Here is an 18469-nt window from a genome sequence, read left to right as displayed (position 1 = left end):
CCAAACCAAACAAAATAAACATACACAAAGTTCTGCTTTAAACTACCTTATGGAGTCTTCTATCCAGATCAAACCAATGATGCTGGAGCTCTCCATCCATTTGGCCTGCTGTGCAAAGAGATTAGCTGGGCTTCTTCCTGCTGTGAGAAGCTATTAGCTCTCTCTCACTTAGGTTTTCTATTGTTTTCAATGCAAGGGTTTAAAACTTGAGCTCCATGAACCTGTTTTAAAAATATTTTGGTAACTGTATTCCACTATAATTGGTTTCCTTTAAAATACTATGTGCTTAATTTTATGCAATTAAAAATATTATTATGAGAAAGACTGGATAAACTTTGTTGGATTTACAAAGGGATGTTTTAATGGGAAAAATGGGTCAGGAGTCCCTACCTCAATGGAATTCTTTTTTGTTTTTATATCAAGGTTCTTCAATGTCATGGAGTTCCCTGGATCTCTGAACTTAGATCCGCTGAGGTCAACGCTGGTATCTCGATATTAAGGATGGAGAAACTGAGCCAGAGTGATAAAAATGATTTAGCCAATATCAACGTAGTGATTATTTGAAAACAGAGCCAGGAATGGCTTCATGTTGCTCTCTCCTGCTGACATATTCATTGAAAATGATTTAGCAGGGCATGGTTGGACTCAACCCTAGAGGTGAGGCCTTTGGTAACAAAATCACAAAACTGAAGAATAGGGAAGAATCTCAATGGTCATCTAATACAATTCATAATCCATAAGAATCTTTAATACTATATAACTGACAAAAGATGGTCTGACCTTTTTATTTATTTTTTTGCTAGAAGGCCTTGTTGTTATTGCTACAACAAAAGACAGAATAGGTGCAAAGAAGGAATTCAGTACAGCTTTGAGTATTCTGTTTCATCTTTGGAAAGTTCTAAATCTGGCCTCTTAAACGGATGAGCTGTGTGACCCTGAACAAGAAACATCATTCTGTTTGCCTCAGTTTCCTCAGCTATAAAATGAGTTAGAGAAGGAAATGGCAAACCACTTTGCCAAGAAAACCCCGAATGGAGTCACAAAGAATCAGACACTGAAAATGTCTGAATGTGAAATGACTGAAACATGACTGAACAGCAAAATCATTGAGAAGATTTTCATAATTATCAATAAATTATAAATATATGTTAAAGAAAGCCTTCAACCTGTTGGGTTGATCTTTTGCAGAAGATTTATAGGAGAACATGGCACTGCAAACACATTTCCTCTAGGTTTAAATAGAAATGCTGATGGCATTGAAAGCTCTTTATAAAGTGGCCTTTTTATAAATAGAGAATTTACCTATTTTATAACTTCCCCCATTGCTCTTAATTCTGTCTTCTGGTTTCCACAATGGAAACACTTCAGTTCAATAAATAACATAGCAGAATTTCTTCTTCCTTCTTCATTCCCAGTCTTTATTTTTGCCTTCTCCAGGCAAACATTACCAGTTCTTTCAACCAATCATTATATGACAGTGGCTTAAAATCTTGCTCCATTCTAGTGTTCCTTCTCTGGTCCTTTGGTTAGGTGAAAGATGGAGTAGGTTCTTAGCATTTTTAGAGTTAGAAGACATGGAAGATTATCTGTTCCAATCTCTCATTTTACTGATGAGGCAACTGAGGGTAAGATAAGAGAAGGGATTTGGCCAGGATTTGTCATCTGATGAATAGCAGAGTAGAAATAGGAAGATATAATTTTCCAAGTCTACACCTTATGCTTGCCTGTATCTACTTCTGATCTTTAATTTTATTATCATGTTTTTTTTTTTTTTACCATGTTTCATTGAATCTCTTTTCTTGGCACAAATACCATATTTCATCTAATGCCTTTCTCAAGATATTTTGTCAGATAAGCAAATAAACCAGTTGTATTCATTGGCTGTATCTAAAAATGTCCATAGCATTCTCTATCCCCAGTCTATCCATCATTCTTGGGCAAGAAGAGGCAAACAATATTATTATAAATCTTCTATTGTTAGGATTCTTATAAGGTGCCAAGTCAGTGGAATTGATGAGATAATCATACTTTAATTCAAATGTACTTAGTACTTACTATAATTCCACAAGATTCCCATCTTTAAGAGAGCCTATATAAGGAGGAGCTCTCAGGTCCAAGGAGGACAAGCCCACTAGAGGACAAGCCCACTAGAACAGAAGTCCACTAAAAGGTCTTAGAGGAGTAAAAAGATTCATTCCATCTTCTACCTTTGTGCTGGCTAAAGACTGAAGCAGAAACCTTTGGAGTCTGGGAGATTCAGAAGCCAGAGCTCAAGTTCTCAGAACCAGGGCTACAGAAGTCTTCTTAAGAAAGCTAACCACGCCCCAGGAAAAGAGATAAGATTTTGAAGCAGACAATAAAGTATTTGGACTTTAATCCCTGGCTGCATTTGGGGTGATGACTCTGAACTGAAACTAAGGCTGCTTTCAGAAGTCCCCTGAAAAACCTGCTCCCAGAGAATATTACACTTTAGAGAACATTAGTTCTTAATCTTTTCAAAGCTGTATTCCTTTAGATTCAATGACTGTAATTAATGAATATATTGCTCTCCTGCTTCTGCTTAACAATCACTTTGCATTAGTTCATGTAAGTCTTCAATTTTCTCTGAATCCATTCTTTTCCTATATCAGTGATATTTTAACTATTTTTATTTTTTAATTTAACTTCCTTAAACTTACTCTTTTTTTACTATTTTAACTAACTATTCCTAACTTTTAAAAACTTAATATTTTAATTTTTAACTATATTTTAATGACCAAATCCAAAGACTTCTTCTTAGTCCTCAACCTACTTAGCTGCATGCAACTTTACGCACTTTTGATTTTTCTCTCATACTGGGGACCCCCTAATAATGGGGAGTCCATTTCTGAATTGCCCTAATAGTTCTGATTTTCAGCTTTTGGCAAATATATTGTTAAACTAGAGGACATTCAAAAAGGAGTTATGAAAACAAGGAAGGGCTTCAAGTTCAAATCCTTTGAGGATTATTTAGTAGAAACAATGTTTGGCCTGCAGAAGAAAAGGACAAGGAGGAGACATACTTGAAAGCAGTCTTCAAATACTTAAGTGGCTCTTAATGTAGAAGGGAAATTAAATTAAGTTATTTTTCTGTTTTGTTGCAAAGAATAGAATTAGAGGAAGTGGATAAATGTCTGACTATGTCACTTTCTAGCTAATGAGCTCTAAGTTCCCCATTATTTCTAGGATCACATACTTTTGATTGATAGTAAAAGCCTCTTACAAAGCTCCAGTTTCTTTTCACTTTCCAGTTTTCTTATACTTTAATCCTCTCTGACTCAGTTTCACTATTGTTGTTCAATGAACATCACATGCCACGTTCTATCTGCCTTTACACTAGCTATCCCTCAATGCCTGGAATGAGTTCTTAATTAATTAGCATCCCTACCTTTTATTCTCCCTGCCTTCTTCCTTGATAGCTCCCATGCTACCTTCTGTAAAAGTAGACAGCTAGTTTGCCAAATGGATAAAGTGCGGGATCTGAAAATAGGAAGATCTAAATTCAGATCGTGACTCAGACACTAGCTATGGAGCTCTAATCAAGTCACATAATCTTTTGTTGCCTCAGTTTTCTTATCTGTAAAATAGGGATAATAGTAGCACCTTCCTTTCAGGGTTGTGAGGATAAAATAATGACAATAAAGGGCTTTGTAGTCCTTAAATATAATGTAAATGCTAGTTGTTTGTATTATTAAGAGGCTTCTTCCTGTCCCCTAAGTTTCTTATGCTTTCTCCTCTAAGGCAATTCCCCATTATTTCTTGCCCCCATTCCATCAGAATAGAAGCTCTTTGATGACAGAGGCTACTTTTGCTTTTCTTTATATCATTAGACCTTACCCCAGTACTTTCTTGATAATGTAACAAGACTAATTTCACCTTTGTATCAGGATCAAACTTTAAAAACAATTGTGTTACTCAAATACAGAATATATTATGTTATTAGAGATGGGGTAGGTTCTCCTTCCTGGAAGTCTTCAATCAAAATCTCAATTAAAACAGCAAAGTATATTGTATAGTATGTTTTTATTTATGCATAGCCTTTCAATTCAACAAATCTCTGATTGGGAAATTTCAGTCAGGTGCTTATGGAGTGGATGCCATAGCTGTTCTTATCGATTAACTGATTTGTTCTCCCTTGACTTTTTGTCATTTTCCTTCCTCCTTTCTAGGTGGTCTTGTTAAATATCTTTTGCCATCTCATTTACCATACCCCACTTCGCAACCAAATATTTTCCTCAAGGTCTGGTAAATCAATCAACCAAACCAATATACATGTAGTAAATATGCATGACCCTGCACCTTTTACTCTTTTCCTTTTCTCCTCTCTTTCTTAATCATCTCAGAGGTTCTGATGGGTCTGTTTTTTGTTTCTATGCAAAGGGCACTGGGATCTATAAATACATCTAATCAAAATTCCCTCCTGAACATCTTTTATGCCATTAACAACCATGGACAGAGTCTTCAAACTTGATGTGTTCAACATAGAATTCATTTCCCCCACTGGATCAGTTTCAGACTCTTTCAGACTTCTCTTTTTTGTCATGGGAATCATTTCCCCCCAAATTTCTCAGGCACCCAGTTACCTAGAGATGAACACTAACAGGGGTAGAGTTCTCTAAGCAGCCAGTTTCAATATTATCTTATCATTGGCTTGATTACTTACTACTTATGGTTACCTAGAGAGACAGCTAAGTCCAGATTGTGCATGGACTTTATCTAAGGTGACTTCAGAATTGTTTATCTCTATGGACAATATGTTTCACAGGTGAAATTTGTTCCGTTTATTCAACAATACCTGCTTTTCTGCCTTCTTCCCTTTTGTTTTGGGGTCTAAGAATCCATACATTCTGATAGCATCACTTTAATGGAGATTAAATGTAAATTAAATATCAATGCTTGCATTTCACTCATTTTTAATGGTGACATAAATTTGCAAGAATCATAAATAATAAAAAATAATAATAACATATATATAGCTTTAGTTTTTAAAGTTTTTTTACATGCTAATTGAATTACCTCTGAAACTGAACCTTTGAAGTAAGTGCTATTATTACTCTCATTTTTATAGAACAGAGCACATAATTAACCTCAGATGAGGTTAAGCTGCCAGCTTCAGTACTGAAGTTAATTGTTTAGATTGTTCATATTGTTCAGTTCAGATTGTTAATATAGTATATATTAACTGTATGAGCAAAAATTGAAAAAAAATATACAGAATTTACTCCAGTTAGCATATCTTGTAATAAAGTCAACTCAGATTTGCCTGAAGGAGCCTCAAAGCTTCCAAATCCTATTCCCAAGATCCTGGGCCAATGGATGCTAGGGTCTTCCTTTCTTCTTTCTCTTGGGTTCCAATTGGTCTTTTCATTCCTTCAGGTATCATTCCTCTCTGGACTATCCTGGGTCAGGATTGTCTCCCTTTCTCTCAAGGGCTAATGGCTTCAGAGCACACCCACAATGGATTTCTTCTGATTTTTTTCCTACTTAAGGAGTATGATTGGCAGGAGTGAATTAATAAGATTAATATTTTAGTCTACTCCAGAACTTCAGATTCTTTTCACATGAACACTTCTGTAGCTAGTCCAGTACAATTTGGACTTAAGAAATAGAATTTTAGAATCTAAATATGACTTCACATTTATCTCTATTAAATTATCCTTTAAAATTTTTCCTTTGGGAAAGACTTTGGATATTGACTTTACCCATAAAAGTGCTAATCATCTCTTCAAATTTTTTTCTACTTAAATTTTACACTCATAGTGTCTCTGTCTTCATCTTAGTCACTAAAGAAAACATTAAACAGAAATGGACCAAGGAGAAATTTCTAGGCACTCTGTGAGAGACCCCCTTTCAACAAAATATTGAACAATGACTAATTCTTCTTTAGATCTGGGTATTTAATCAGTGAATTCACCTACAAAGGTTGTTTATCTCATATATTTTGATATTTTTTTAACCAGAATAACTGAAGAAAGCTAAGTATGGTGCCTGTGTGTTAAATGATTTGCTGAAATCTAAAGTTAAACCATATCCCCAACATTCCTGCAACTGAGGCCACAAAACTAATCAAAAAAAGTAAATCAGGTTTTTCTGGCATGACCTGATCTTGATGAGAGTATCACTGCCTTTTATATTGTTCACTTTAATAATATTTCCAACAGTTCACTAGAAATCGGAGTCAAGATTCTCAACCTATAATTTATTTGTTGTCTTCCATTTAAAAAAAAAATTGGGACATCATTTGCCCTTCTCCTGTCTGTTTATTTCTCTTGTGCTCCATGATCTTTCAAAGATCAATGACAATGGATTAGTAATCAATTCTTCCAGTACCTTGGGGTACAGCTAATTCATTTCTGTGCATCTAAATTCATTGAGAGAAGCTAGGTATTTCTTTCTTTTGGAGTTCAGGCTTTTTATTAACCATTTTTAATTTTATTACTTCAAGTCCAACAATCATTCTCTTTGACAAAAAAACTAGACACCCAAACAAAATTGGATAATTTTTGTTCCCTTTTCTCTATGGACTATTAGCATAATTTCATTTACTTGAAGAATGGTTATCTCTCTTCTTCTACCTACCTCTCCCCTTAGTTTTTTTTCCCAATGTTGTTAAAAAAGTTAATTTTAAATGCTTTATAAATAAGAGCTGTTATTATCGGCCCACCCTCATCTACTTCACAATGCCTTTCTCTCCTAATCGTATTAGAATTTGCAGTTATAAACCGTGGCCATTATAATAGAAAAACAATAATTGAGATATAAACATATCCTTATTTGAATGAGTACTAAGAAATTATTTTCAAATTAATGTAAATTTATTGTTGAAATTACATTGTATCATTAATAACAGTGCATTTAAAATTTTTTCTAATTCTCATTCTCCATACAGTAACATAATAGTTAAGGACAAATAGGTGTTTAGATAAAAGAATTGGAAAAGTGGTGAACATTTGGATATTTTCCCCAAGCCTAGAGACAGTGGTCCTATCTTCCATACAGGAGCTGGATAACTTACCATTATTTTCAAGTAGATAGACATGAAAAAAGGACAATCTGTAAAATAAAGACTTGTTTTCAGAAAGATTCAAATAAATTACATAGAGAGTATTGTGAAAGACCAGAGAAACTCATGGATTCAGTGGAAAAAAGGAAATTCAAAAAAAAATTTCCCCCTTATCAGAAATGTTTTGTGAACAGAAATCAATTGTGAGTGGAAAGTGATATGTTTAAATCATGGCCCAAATTTTACTGTTGGGTTAAATTACAGACACCAATAGTAGTGTCTATCCTGAGAGCAAACACAGTAGGATCACTATGTGTCTTCTTAATAAAGATAATAAAGTGCACATAGCAGGGCAGAAAAAAAATAATTAAACAAAGTTTATGAAGTTAAAGTGAAGGAAATCAGGAACTTGAGGAATAACATTTTTTTTTCATTAGCCAATCTTCATGGTTTATTTTCTCCCTTTCTTTTTGACTCAAACATGGATAACAACATCAGCAATAATGGGCATAAGCAGTGGGAATAAACCACTTCATTTAAGATGTTCTTTCTTGCTCCCCAGTGCTCAGTATGGTGCCTGGTTTATAGGAGGCAGTTAAAAAATGCTTCTGGAATTGAATTGAATTGAAAGAAGGAATAACTTAGTTATGCAAATCCTGGTGGTCCAAAGGAAAAAAAAATGTTGTGGATGAAATTCAAACCAATTCCCCCCTTTTTTCTAGAAATCTCATATTTTTTTTTGAAACCTGCAGAACTTTTTATAGGTCTTTGTAGACCATGCTACACTAATCTGTTCTTCCTGAAATTTGGGGGTAAAAAAGTTGCTTGTTGCATTATATATATATATATATATATATATATATATATATATATAGTGCCTTTATATCCATCTTGATTTTTTCCAGTGTATGTTCAATTAAAAAAAAGTATATATATATATATGGTTTTGATGAGGATTTAATGCTCTTTGTTTGGTCATATGCCTTGGTTTTGATTTAAACTATTGAATAATTTCATGTATTTATGTAGAAACATTCAAAAATTAGGGAAGATGTGGAAATTATTTCATTTGCCATCATTGCCTGTTCAATGAGAGTAAATGTCAGCTCCTTGGAGATGGGTACTGTTTTGCAATTTTTTTCTTTGCATTGCCAATGCCCACAACATTGGGGTTGCTTAAATGTGTTTGTTGGATTGAATTGAATTTTATCAGTAAGGGAATTCCTGTCACCACTGCAGATCAGAACACATCTATACTTGTCTATCCTCTTCAGTCCTTGAATATACCCTCTAATAAATTTAATCAAGGGGTTCACCCAAAATATTGATGGCTTTCCTCACAATTGCTTAAAATTGCTAAAAATCAATGGCTCACATTGTCTGCCCCTTAATCAACTCATTCACTCTGTGTGAGCAGTCTACTTTTTTTGGTCATATAATACTCTAAAGAAATACTTTATTTTGTTGAGTACAAGTGACAATTAATATTAGCTTTGGTTTGAAATTCACTAACTCCTATTTATTTTCTTAAATTGATTAAAGCCAGGATCCTGCAAAATTGACGGTCAGATAATTCTGGGCTTCTTCTTGTTCCATCTTATTATCTTATTGGCTACTTCTGGAGATTGGCTGACAGAGATAATCTATTCAAAAACCCAGGTCTGAGAACTTTCAACTCAACTATAATGAATAAATTACAGAGATACTTTAGCCTGTTCTTTTGAATTTTACAAACTCCTGGAGAGGAGTTTCTATCCCAAATCTTCATATGGACTATTTGTGCCTTATTTGTGGTAGAGCATTCTGAGCTCATATTGCTTTGATCAGCCACAGCCAGACACACTGTAACTTGACTCCAGCATGAAGATTTTGGTCTTCTTTGAGAACAAATGACAACAACCATAACAACACTCTGATTGGAGTTGGGGGGATGGGGATGAGGTCAACTATTTTTAGTGTATAGGAGAATCTGTTGTGACTTTCTTATTTTTATGTAGATGGGGATCATGTCTTTACCCTAACACAGACCCTGATTTGAAATTTTCCACCTAGATACATCTCTGTAAATTTTAATGAATTTGTGTTGATGTTTTTACATCAAGGAGCTAGCCACAAGTACCATCAAAATTCTCTAAAAGTGTTTTGTTAGAAAACCCTTTACAACCTGCTAGTGCTTTCTCAGTACTGGGCAAAATTGGGAGTGGAAAGATGTAATGTTTATCTATATGCCTTTTCAAAGAAGAATCATAATCAGTCAAATGAAACAACATTCAACAGTCTCCAGATTTCTCTTTTGTTACAAAAAAACCTTAAATTTTATTACAGATATCAGTGTAGAATAAAGAAGACAAATTATGTCTGTAATGAGAGATTGGTTTTTGGTTCCAATTTAAGTGCTCGGTTTAATGGGGAAATAATCTGAACAAAGTATATGTTCTTTTCTATGGAAGACAATTTTTCTGCTTCTGTACTTTAGTTGTGTAACTGTACTAGAATGGGCTGCACATAAATAGGTAAGGGATAGAGAGTTGAGGTACAAACAGAAACTGAACATAGTTTTCCAGTTATTGTATTTCTGGACCATTTTAAGAGATTTTATTGTGTTGTTTGGTTCATGATTTATTCAGAGCTCAGTGATTTATTTGTCCATATTGTGTATTAATTTTGAAACTGGTAACTTAAGATTGTTGTTGCCTATTTGATCCTTCACCTCCCAGTATGCGTGTTGGAATATTTTAGATTTATGTCACACTCAAGGCTGATTTCCTAATTTTGTTCCATTCTAAATCACCCATACTTTATTTATGAGGAGCAGAAAAAAAATCTTGGTAAAATGTAGATGGTGTTGCTAACAAGAGTGTGCTATCTAGCATAATGTTTAGGGAGTTTAGGGGAAAATGACAATGCTGGAGATGACTACAAAGGGAAGAAGGAAAATAGAGGCATTTCTCAATCAACATTCAGAATAGATTACAGAAGATTCCCCATCTGTTATCACAATCATAAAATCTACAAGTTCAACTTTCATAAAAAATTCAAGGCTTTATAGACATCCGTTGTATAAACTGGTTACCAATATAAATCTTCCAATATAAATTTTCCCTTCTCTTTTGGATGGTATCGATGCTAAAAATGCAGCAAGGTGTTAGACATACAGCATATTTCATGGAAAGCCAACAAAATGTAGGTGATCATTTAGTATGTTATTTTCTGTTTATTAAAACAATAAATCAATATAAAATAAAACTGCTGAATGTTTAATGACGTATTTCTTTCACTCTTTGTTTTTCCCCCTTTTTAGTGAGTTGAGTGCCTTTCAAAAAGAATCACTGGGAAGAACAGTTGATAGAAATCCAAGTGCAAATCCTTCCTTCCTTCTTGTTTAAAGCAGTTTTTCCAAAGTTACAACTCCTGTGTACAGTACAAATCCCAATGTGTTGTATTCTTGGTGACAATAAAAAGCCTTGTTTATTACAAACTCAAGTAAAAATAAAAATAAAATCTAAAAATTGGTCACAGTTTCGTCATTGGTATGTGGAGGTTATTCCAGGGACCCATCCAGAGCTCCTCATCATCTGACTGGGTATGATCACTTGAGAATTCCAAGACCCCCTTCATGTCTTGACTGTCAATCCTGGACTCCTGTTCTGCTGTGCTTTTGATCCTGCCACCCCCAAGTTTTCCCGCAGAACTGTCTGCCCCCATTGGGCCAGGGGCAAAGGAAACGAGAGGTGGTCTAGTGTTCAGTTTCTCACTGGAAAATGCCCCCTTGGATAATGTGTTCAGTGGGACACTTTCCTCATGTGTCACTGCTAACTTGTCAAGCTTCTTAAAATGCTTCCCCATCTTGACAGGGGAAGGGACTTTCAAATTATTGGTGAGACAAGCCCGGCGGGTCCTCACCACCGACCCATTCTGAGCAATGTAGATGTTGCCGTTGATATTGTTGTGAACTTGGGGATTGTGGAGGCAGGTCCTCTGGCACTCAGGGGCACTGTCTTCTCCAGTGGAGCTGGTTTCATATTCTCGGTCAACAGCCAACTGGATCATTTTTTTCCTGGCCCACTATTGGAAGGAAAGAAAAGAATTAATAAGCTAGCATCCACCTTTACAAAGACCAAGATTTCAGTGATTTAAGTCAACCAGAAACTAAGCTGTTTAGGAAAGGACACAGCTTTTTTTAAGGTGTGTGTGTGTGTGTGTGTGTGTGTGTGTGTGTGAGTGATAATGTTACTTTCACCATTTTCCTTTTCTCATCAGAATAAAATGCAAAAATCTCAGTTTAGTTCTTACAGTTTGGTACCAGATCATTTTTCCAAAGACAACTATCCAAATTGTCCTGTGTGCTATTCTGAAAATTAAACCACTTCGTTGCCTTTGTCCAAAATGTTTCACATCTTAGATTTTCCATGTTTTTAATATATCCCTTTGTCATATCTGCCTCTTTGATTTCCTGACCACCTTGAAGTTTCATCTCAAAGACAGCATCCCAATGTTTGGTTATTAATCTCTAGTTATATAATACATATAATTACATAATATATTAAATAGTTATATAATAACCTCTAGTTTTTAATACTCATAGTCAAGTTAGCATGTCCATATGTGGAAAGAAAATGCTAAGTCTTCTCATTATTATACTACTAGACCTTGACCTTGTCAAGACTGCAAAGGTTCCGTGTTTAACCCATGGAAGTTCAGAAAAGCCTTCTGAATTCTTGGAAATCAATGTCAATGTTTATAATTTCATGGGGATCTGGAAAGAGGGATTTGGAAGGAAGTGATGACTAGAAATGTATACATGCTTGTTGACTGGGACATTGATGGAAGAGCAACTATTAGGCTACATGAGTTCTGCCTCTTCCTTATTAGATGCTCCAATAAAAGATTCTTCAGTGTAAAAACATGTTAAGTATTTGGTAAATACTCTGATAATCCTTATATTGTAATCCCTCAAGAGAATGTAAATTCCATGAAGGAATAGCCCCCCCTCCCCATTTTTTTTTCCTTTTTGGTCTTTTTATTCCTAAATTCTCATTCATTGAATAGAAATGCTTGTTACACTGGATTGCCTAATACAAGGTTGAGGGAATCATACATGTCCCATATTTCTTTTCAGTCAAACTTTGGGATAAGATTTGCTGGTGTCAGTCAGGAACTATCCAGACAGAAGGCAGAAACTTACAGAACTAATGTTTTGGGGCTACACAATTGCTGCTCTGATGAACTAGGTTATCTGGTTGGGTGCTATAGCCCCCAGGGATCTGGCACAGGATTTAATTGCAGCTGCTGGAAGTTATTTAATAAAGTTGGGTAAAAAGGAGGTCAGGGTTCGAACCTTTTCCATTTACACTGAAGATGACATTGACTATTTTTTTTCCGTTTCTTTCAAGCTAAGCCAGCTCCCACATTTAACGTTTTTAGCTCACTTGCTATAATTAGGAAAAAAATATTTTAGATAACTTGCATGTTTAAACATTTGATATATCATGGTACTTTATTTTCTCATGGTTACATTCTTCTCACTCTCCAACTCTTAAGAGCTCTTTTTCAAAATTCAGTTAAGCAGCCATCTCCTTCCTCTTCTTCCTGATACTCCCAGTTGTTTGTTCTTTCCCAAATGACTTTGTTATCCACATATATGTGTACATTGCAATATCTTAAAGTATCCATGTAGTTTTCCTCTGATAGAATTATAAGATCCTTAAAGGCAAGGACAATTTGATTTCACTTTTCATATTCTCAGAGCCTAACAGTAACTAACATGCAATTGGTGCTTAATAAATGCAGTTGCGGAGTACAGTGGGTAGAGCACTGGGCCTGTAATCAGGATGACTGATTTGGTTGCAGAAATTTGGTCACAGAAATTTACCAGCTGTGTAATATGTGGCAAATCATCTGAATTTGTATTTGCCTCAGTTTCCCTAATTGTAAAAATTGGTATAATAATAATCCTTACCTTCTAGGGTTGTTGTAGGGATCAAATGAGATAATATTTGTAAGTGATTAGCACAGTGATTTGTACAAATGTGAATTAAAAATCCTTACCCATTCCTTTGGTCTCACTCCACAACCTGAAATGATTAAATATCAAAAAAGACAAGAGGAAGACCCTTTTTCCAAAGAAAGACCATCACTAATTGAATTATAATGTATCCTGGTATATGCCCCTTGGCACAGAGGCTAGAGAGTTGGTCTCAATGTCAAGAAAGCCTGAGATTGAGTACAGTCTCTAACACATAGTAGCATTATGACCCTGAACAAATCACTTAACATTTTGGCACTCTGGTTCACTCTCTAAGACTAGAAGTTACAGACAAGGTGCAGGCATTGGTACAGGTTCCGTCTTATCTATATCAGGCCACACTTGGAAAGGACAGATGAGAAGAGTCCAATGTTATGAAAATTTCCAATCCCATTTAACAAGGAAAATAATTTAATTGCATTTTCAGAAAATAAGAACCCTCCAGCTTACTCTGAAGTTGGTCACACTTAGAATCCAAAGTATAAGTGTCTGGAGTCCATTTGTGTAATTTCAAAGAGCAAAAATTATTTCTGGTGCAACTTAGTAATGATGTTAAGCTTGATGTTGGTGAGTGGAAATCTCTGACTTTGTACTCAAAGTAGAAAAATGCCCTCTGAACTTCTTTTATCCAGTTTTCCTTCTCTCTCTCTCTCTCTCTCTCTCTCTCTCTCTCTCTCTCTCTCCCACTGCCAAATAATTTCTGAAAATGCCCTTGTTAATTTTTAGAAAATTCAATTGTTTTTGGAACTGGAAACACATCTGGTTCCCATTGAGTAAATAAATACTCATTGGAAACAGCAATTTTGTGAAAATAAGAGAAAACCATAGTATATTCTCTACTGCTAATATCATGCACAAGAATGAAGTAGGTGAGATTGCGGCTCCCTACACATGTATAAGCTATCAAGTTCAATATGTTGTTGGGCATCAGTGATAATGCATAATGATGTATTGCTTTTAAGTAGGTTTCCCATTGGAAAATTAGGACCCACGGTAGGTCAGGTGTAGGTTGTATTTTGGTTCAAATTAAAGATTATATCCCATCACTGACCAATTTGGATTCTTAAAAGCCATCAGTATGACTGTCACTGTCCTTTAAGAGTCCTTCAAGAGGGCACACAGGGCACACACCACACATCACTGCAAACTGCACCTACTGTTCTTTACAATGCTGTGTTGTAACCTTCGGCTTCTTTGCCTTTTGCCGGGGAGGCCTCGGCTCCCTCAGCTCCCTCAGTGGAAGACCCCTCAGCTCCCTCAGTAGGGGCCCCTTCAGCTGCTGCAGAGGGTCTCTGTATCCTAGGCTTCCCCGGTGGATTGGGCTTGACATAGCCTTCTGCCCCCATCTGGCCTTCGCTGCTACTCTTACTACTGATGGATTCTGACTCTTCGGCCTTGCTTCCTTCCGTGGATCCCCTACTGGCCTCCTCCGCAGCTTTCTCCTGAGCTTCTATATCGGTGACCTCTTCAGCAATGGCCGGCTCAGCTTCTTCTCCTCCAGCTGCCACTTCTTCTTCCACTTTTGTCTCTTCTTCCGATTCTTCTTCCGATGACGAGGTCTTCCTTCGCTTCTTGGGCTTCTTGAGCAGCTCCTCGGGAGGAACAATCCTGCGGCCAACCACGATGTTCTTCTTGGCTTTTTCTCCTTCGGATTCTGTAGATTCTGACTCCTCAGACTCAGGCGTGGAGCTTTCCCCCACTTCCGATGGGGTCTCGGACTCGGACTCCTCTTCGGAAGTCGTGCTCTCATAGGTGCTCCACTCGGACTCATCACTGTAGTCACTGTACTCGCTGGATTCCTCACTGGACTCTTCCGATTCTACTGTGCTCTCCGTGGCTTCCTCCTCCAAGGTCAGGGTCAGGTAGTCTCTGTCTTCTACTCCGAGACCCCTCCGCCATTCTTCATCTTCTGCCAACTCTCGGACTTTCTTAAATATCATGGGGAATATCTTAGCTTTCTTCCATGTGACGCGGGCAGTCTCAGCTGCTGATGGTCCCTCAATGACCACAGGGACCTCCAGCTCTGCCTCCATAGGAGGCTCTATAATTTCTGGTTTCTTTGGCCTTTCCTGAAAATTATGAAAATTGGATTTGTGATTGGGTTGACGGTTAAGATGAGAACTTGAACCACACAAGTTAGGAGGAAAGGAACCAAGAACTGAAAATTTCTCAAGAAATGAAAATTTCTAGAGAAGGAAAACCAAATAAGATTATATCCTGTTGGGCAATGGGTTTTAAGCAATCTTTAATGTCTGTGATGGATTACTTGGCAGTCTGATAAAAGCTATGGATACCATCTTAGAAGAATTTTTTAAATAACTGAAAAATGGTAAAATATAATTAGAAATTAATTTAAAAAAATTGTATTTTTATATCTAACTTCACAGACTCCTTGAATTTTCTTTATGGACTCTTAAATTTAGAAACTATGATTCAGAGAGTCATTAGGAAAGTAGGTGTTCTTGGTTGCTTTCTGCATGAATTTCCCTGGGTATCAAGTGTCCTCATTTGTAAGAATGAGAAAGTTGTTTTGGATAATCTCTGAGACTTTTGACTAGCTCTAGAACTATTATTTTATGAACTTCAAAAAGAGTAATAGATGAGCAACAAGATTATGGGATGATTGACACTGATGGATGTGGCTCTTTTTAACAATGAGATAATTCAGGTCAATTTCAAGAGACTTGTGATGGAGGGTATCATCTGCACCCAGAATGAGGACTATGGGTACTGAATGCAAATCAAAATTTAGTATTTTCACCTTTTTTTTTTTTTTTTGCTTGCTTGTTTTTTCTTTCTCATTTTCCCCTCTTTTGATCTGATTTTTCTTATGCAGCAGCATGACAAATTTGGAAATATGTTTAGAAAAATTGCACATGTTTAACCTGTATTAGATGATTTGCAGTCTAAGGGAGGGGGGAGTGGGAGAGGAAAGGAAAACAATTTGAAACACAATGTTTTGTGTGGATAAATGTTTAAAAGTATCTTTGCATGTATTTTTAAAAAGCTAAAAAAAGAAGTAATAGAATCATAATTACTTGACAAATATTTGTTCTTCAATTTGACTGAAGTTATAGCAAAATTCAGTTATTACCCTAAAAATAACAACTGCATTAAGTTGTTGATATAACAAAATAAGTTGATCTGCCTTCATTTATATGACTAGATTTCTTTATCAAACTGTGATAAACATGTGAGATTTAATCACCTCTATGTATCAGCTAGAAATCAAACTAAATGATATTATAGGATAATTATTTATAGATTGCAATATAAGTCCCTCAAGGACAACCATTGTCTTATTTTTGTCTTTATTTTTCTCAGTGCCTTGTTTGGTATCTGACTCTTAAAAAGTGGCTAAAAATATTTGTTATATTAGTCAGCCAGTTAATAACCATTAGTTAGACACATGTGCCAGGCACCATGCTAGGGAGAAAAAAAAGGCAAAAGGCAGTCTGTGCCTTCATGAGCTCATATTTTATTTTTTATGAACAATCATTTAGATTTTCCATGACAGGGTCAATTGTTAACAGTTTCTCTTTGAGATGTTCCTTTAACAGAAAGGCAGTAGGACATTCTAAATACATAATAGGTACAAATTGAGCCAGTCTAAATGCTGTTTTTGATGGATACTGGTTATATAATATTGGTCAAGTCCCTTGACTTCTTAGTCCTCCAGGCAACCCTCTAAGATAGTAGGTTGGGGAGAAGGTGTAGATCTGCTTTGTTAGAAGAATTTTCCTCTCTGGGAGTTGCCCTGTACTAATGATATCTCAGGTCCAGTTCCTATCCTCATTCTATTAACATAGAATCTTGGGGGGCAGCCAGATGGCACAGTATATAGAGCATCATTCCTGGATTTGAGCAAATCACTTAATCCCAATTGCCAAGAAAGAAAGAAAGGGAGGGAGGAAGGAAGGAAGGAAGGAAAGAAAGAAGGAAGGAAGGAATAAAGAAAGAAAGAAAAAAGAAAGAAAAAAGGAAAAATAGAAAGAACTCATAGGATCTTGGGAAGAAGGAAACCTAGTTGAGAATAGCATCTGAACATGGGAACATAACAAGACCTCTTAAACTCAAAGAGAATGAAAAGCCATGCTGTTGTTCTGCAAGATTCAGCCTCCAAAGAGCAAAGGCAGAAGGCCTACCTCCTCCTCCGGATAATAGTCTTCCTCAGCTTCTCCTGCCACTTCACCATACTCCTCACCAGCAGGTGGCAGCAACCGGCGACGACTTCCATACTGGGGCATTTCATACCTGTAATAGAAATCTATAACTTTAAGCATCTTTTGCATCCTTCCCTTGATCTAGCATCACTGAACTCTACTTTCCTTCTGTTTTCCAGACTCTCAAATCCAGGACATGCTGGCAGAAGAGTGTTCGGGGAGGATTACATAGATGGTCACTTTCAAAACTATTTTTGGGAAAACTGAAAGAACAAGAAAGTTTCCAAGTTGCCGAAGTGCTATCTACAGATTAAGCTCTTCTACAAGCCCAATAGACTCACACTTACCATTTCACAATTTCCATTTGCAATGATGCTTGTGCTTGAGGAATAGAATGGCTGTGTTGTGAAAAGTATCTTACCAGAGAATAGTGACTTAAGGAAGGTAGCTACAGCTGGTCTTAAAAATACTTTCTATTCAGTTTTAGAATACATTTGCTACTTTGAATAATTTGTATTTATTGTTTGGAGTTTGTGTTGTATAGTTTGTGTTATTTTACTCATCAGAATGTAAGCTCTTTAAGAGCAAGAGTTTTTCTTTTACTTTTTATTCTTTTATCTCAAAGCCTATCGCTATCCTCGGCATAGAGTAGGAACTTAAAAATTGTTATTGTTGTTAATCATTGGCTGAGTTTAAGGAAGTATTAAGTATCTCCCACAAAGCATAAGTGGTGACTTGAGGAATCAGACAAACATGTGTTTATTTCTGTTCTGCTCTTCTAATCATTTGTTCTTATTTCTATTTATAAGAGAATAGTTGATTGAAGAAAAATTGATTAGAACAATCAATGATTAGATCATCAATGATGATTAGATATGAGAAGTCATCCTCAGAGAAGAATTTTGGCGATGTGATATTTTTCAGCGTGGAAACAAATGGCTTAGTTTTCTTAACTTAAGCATGAAAAAAAAGTTTGCTAAAAAAATGCTCTATCCAGGGACAGAGTATAAAAATCTTATTTACACCTTTAACCAGAATCAGTTCTAAATTCCAAATATCATTATTATGATATTTAAACACAGAAGATATACATGCATATATGTGCATATATACATATATGCATATACACACATACATACAATTCTTTCTTCAATCACATTTCTGGGAAAAATAACAAGTACACATAAAATTTGTTAATGTTTCTTAAAACCCTGTTGCTAAAATTCTGCTGTTTTTCAAGCACAGTTAATACATGCAGTA

General features: G+C 35.8%; 1 protein-coding gene and 1 long non-coding RNA gene across 3 annotated transcripts in view; one reads left to right on the top strand and one right to left on the bottom strand.

Moving 5' to 3' along the window:
• Positions 1–426: 426 nt before the first annotated feature.
• LOC116421999 lies at positions 427–10403 on the top strand. The gene is made up of 3 exons (XR_004232606.1): positions 427–657; positions 8564–8680; positions 10323–10403. It is a non-coding gene; the product is annotated as an uncharacterized LOC116421999 (long non-coding RNA).
• Positions 8873–18469, bottom strand: part of PCDH15 (protocadherin related 15) — a 2067151-nt gene continuing 2057554 nt past the window's right edge. Inside the window, exons 36-37 of one of the 2 annotated variants that reach the window (XM_031956966.1) lie at positions 17192–17300; positions 8873–11086 (exon numbers count right to left, since the gene is read on the bottom strand). In XM_031956966.1, the coding sequence (XP_031812826.1) occupies positions 10535–11086; positions 17192–17300 (661 nt within the window). In that variant the 3' untranslated portion in view covers positions 8873–10534. The remainder of the gene's footprint in view (positions 11087–17191; positions 17301–18469) is intronic. The other variant, XM_031956965.1, reaches the window with a different exon arrangement.

This window comes from Sarcophilus harrisii, chromosome 2, assembly GCF_902635505.1.
Source record: "Sarcophilus harrisii chromosome 2, mSarHar1.11, whole genome shotgun sequence".
NCBI classification, from domain to species: Eukaryota; Metazoa; Chordata; class Mammalia; order Dasyuromorphia; family Dasyuridae; genus Sarcophilus; species Sarcophilus harrisii.
The sequence above is the reverse complement of the archived record's forward strand: the minus strand, read 5'-3'. Positions and strand labels throughout refer to the sequence as shown.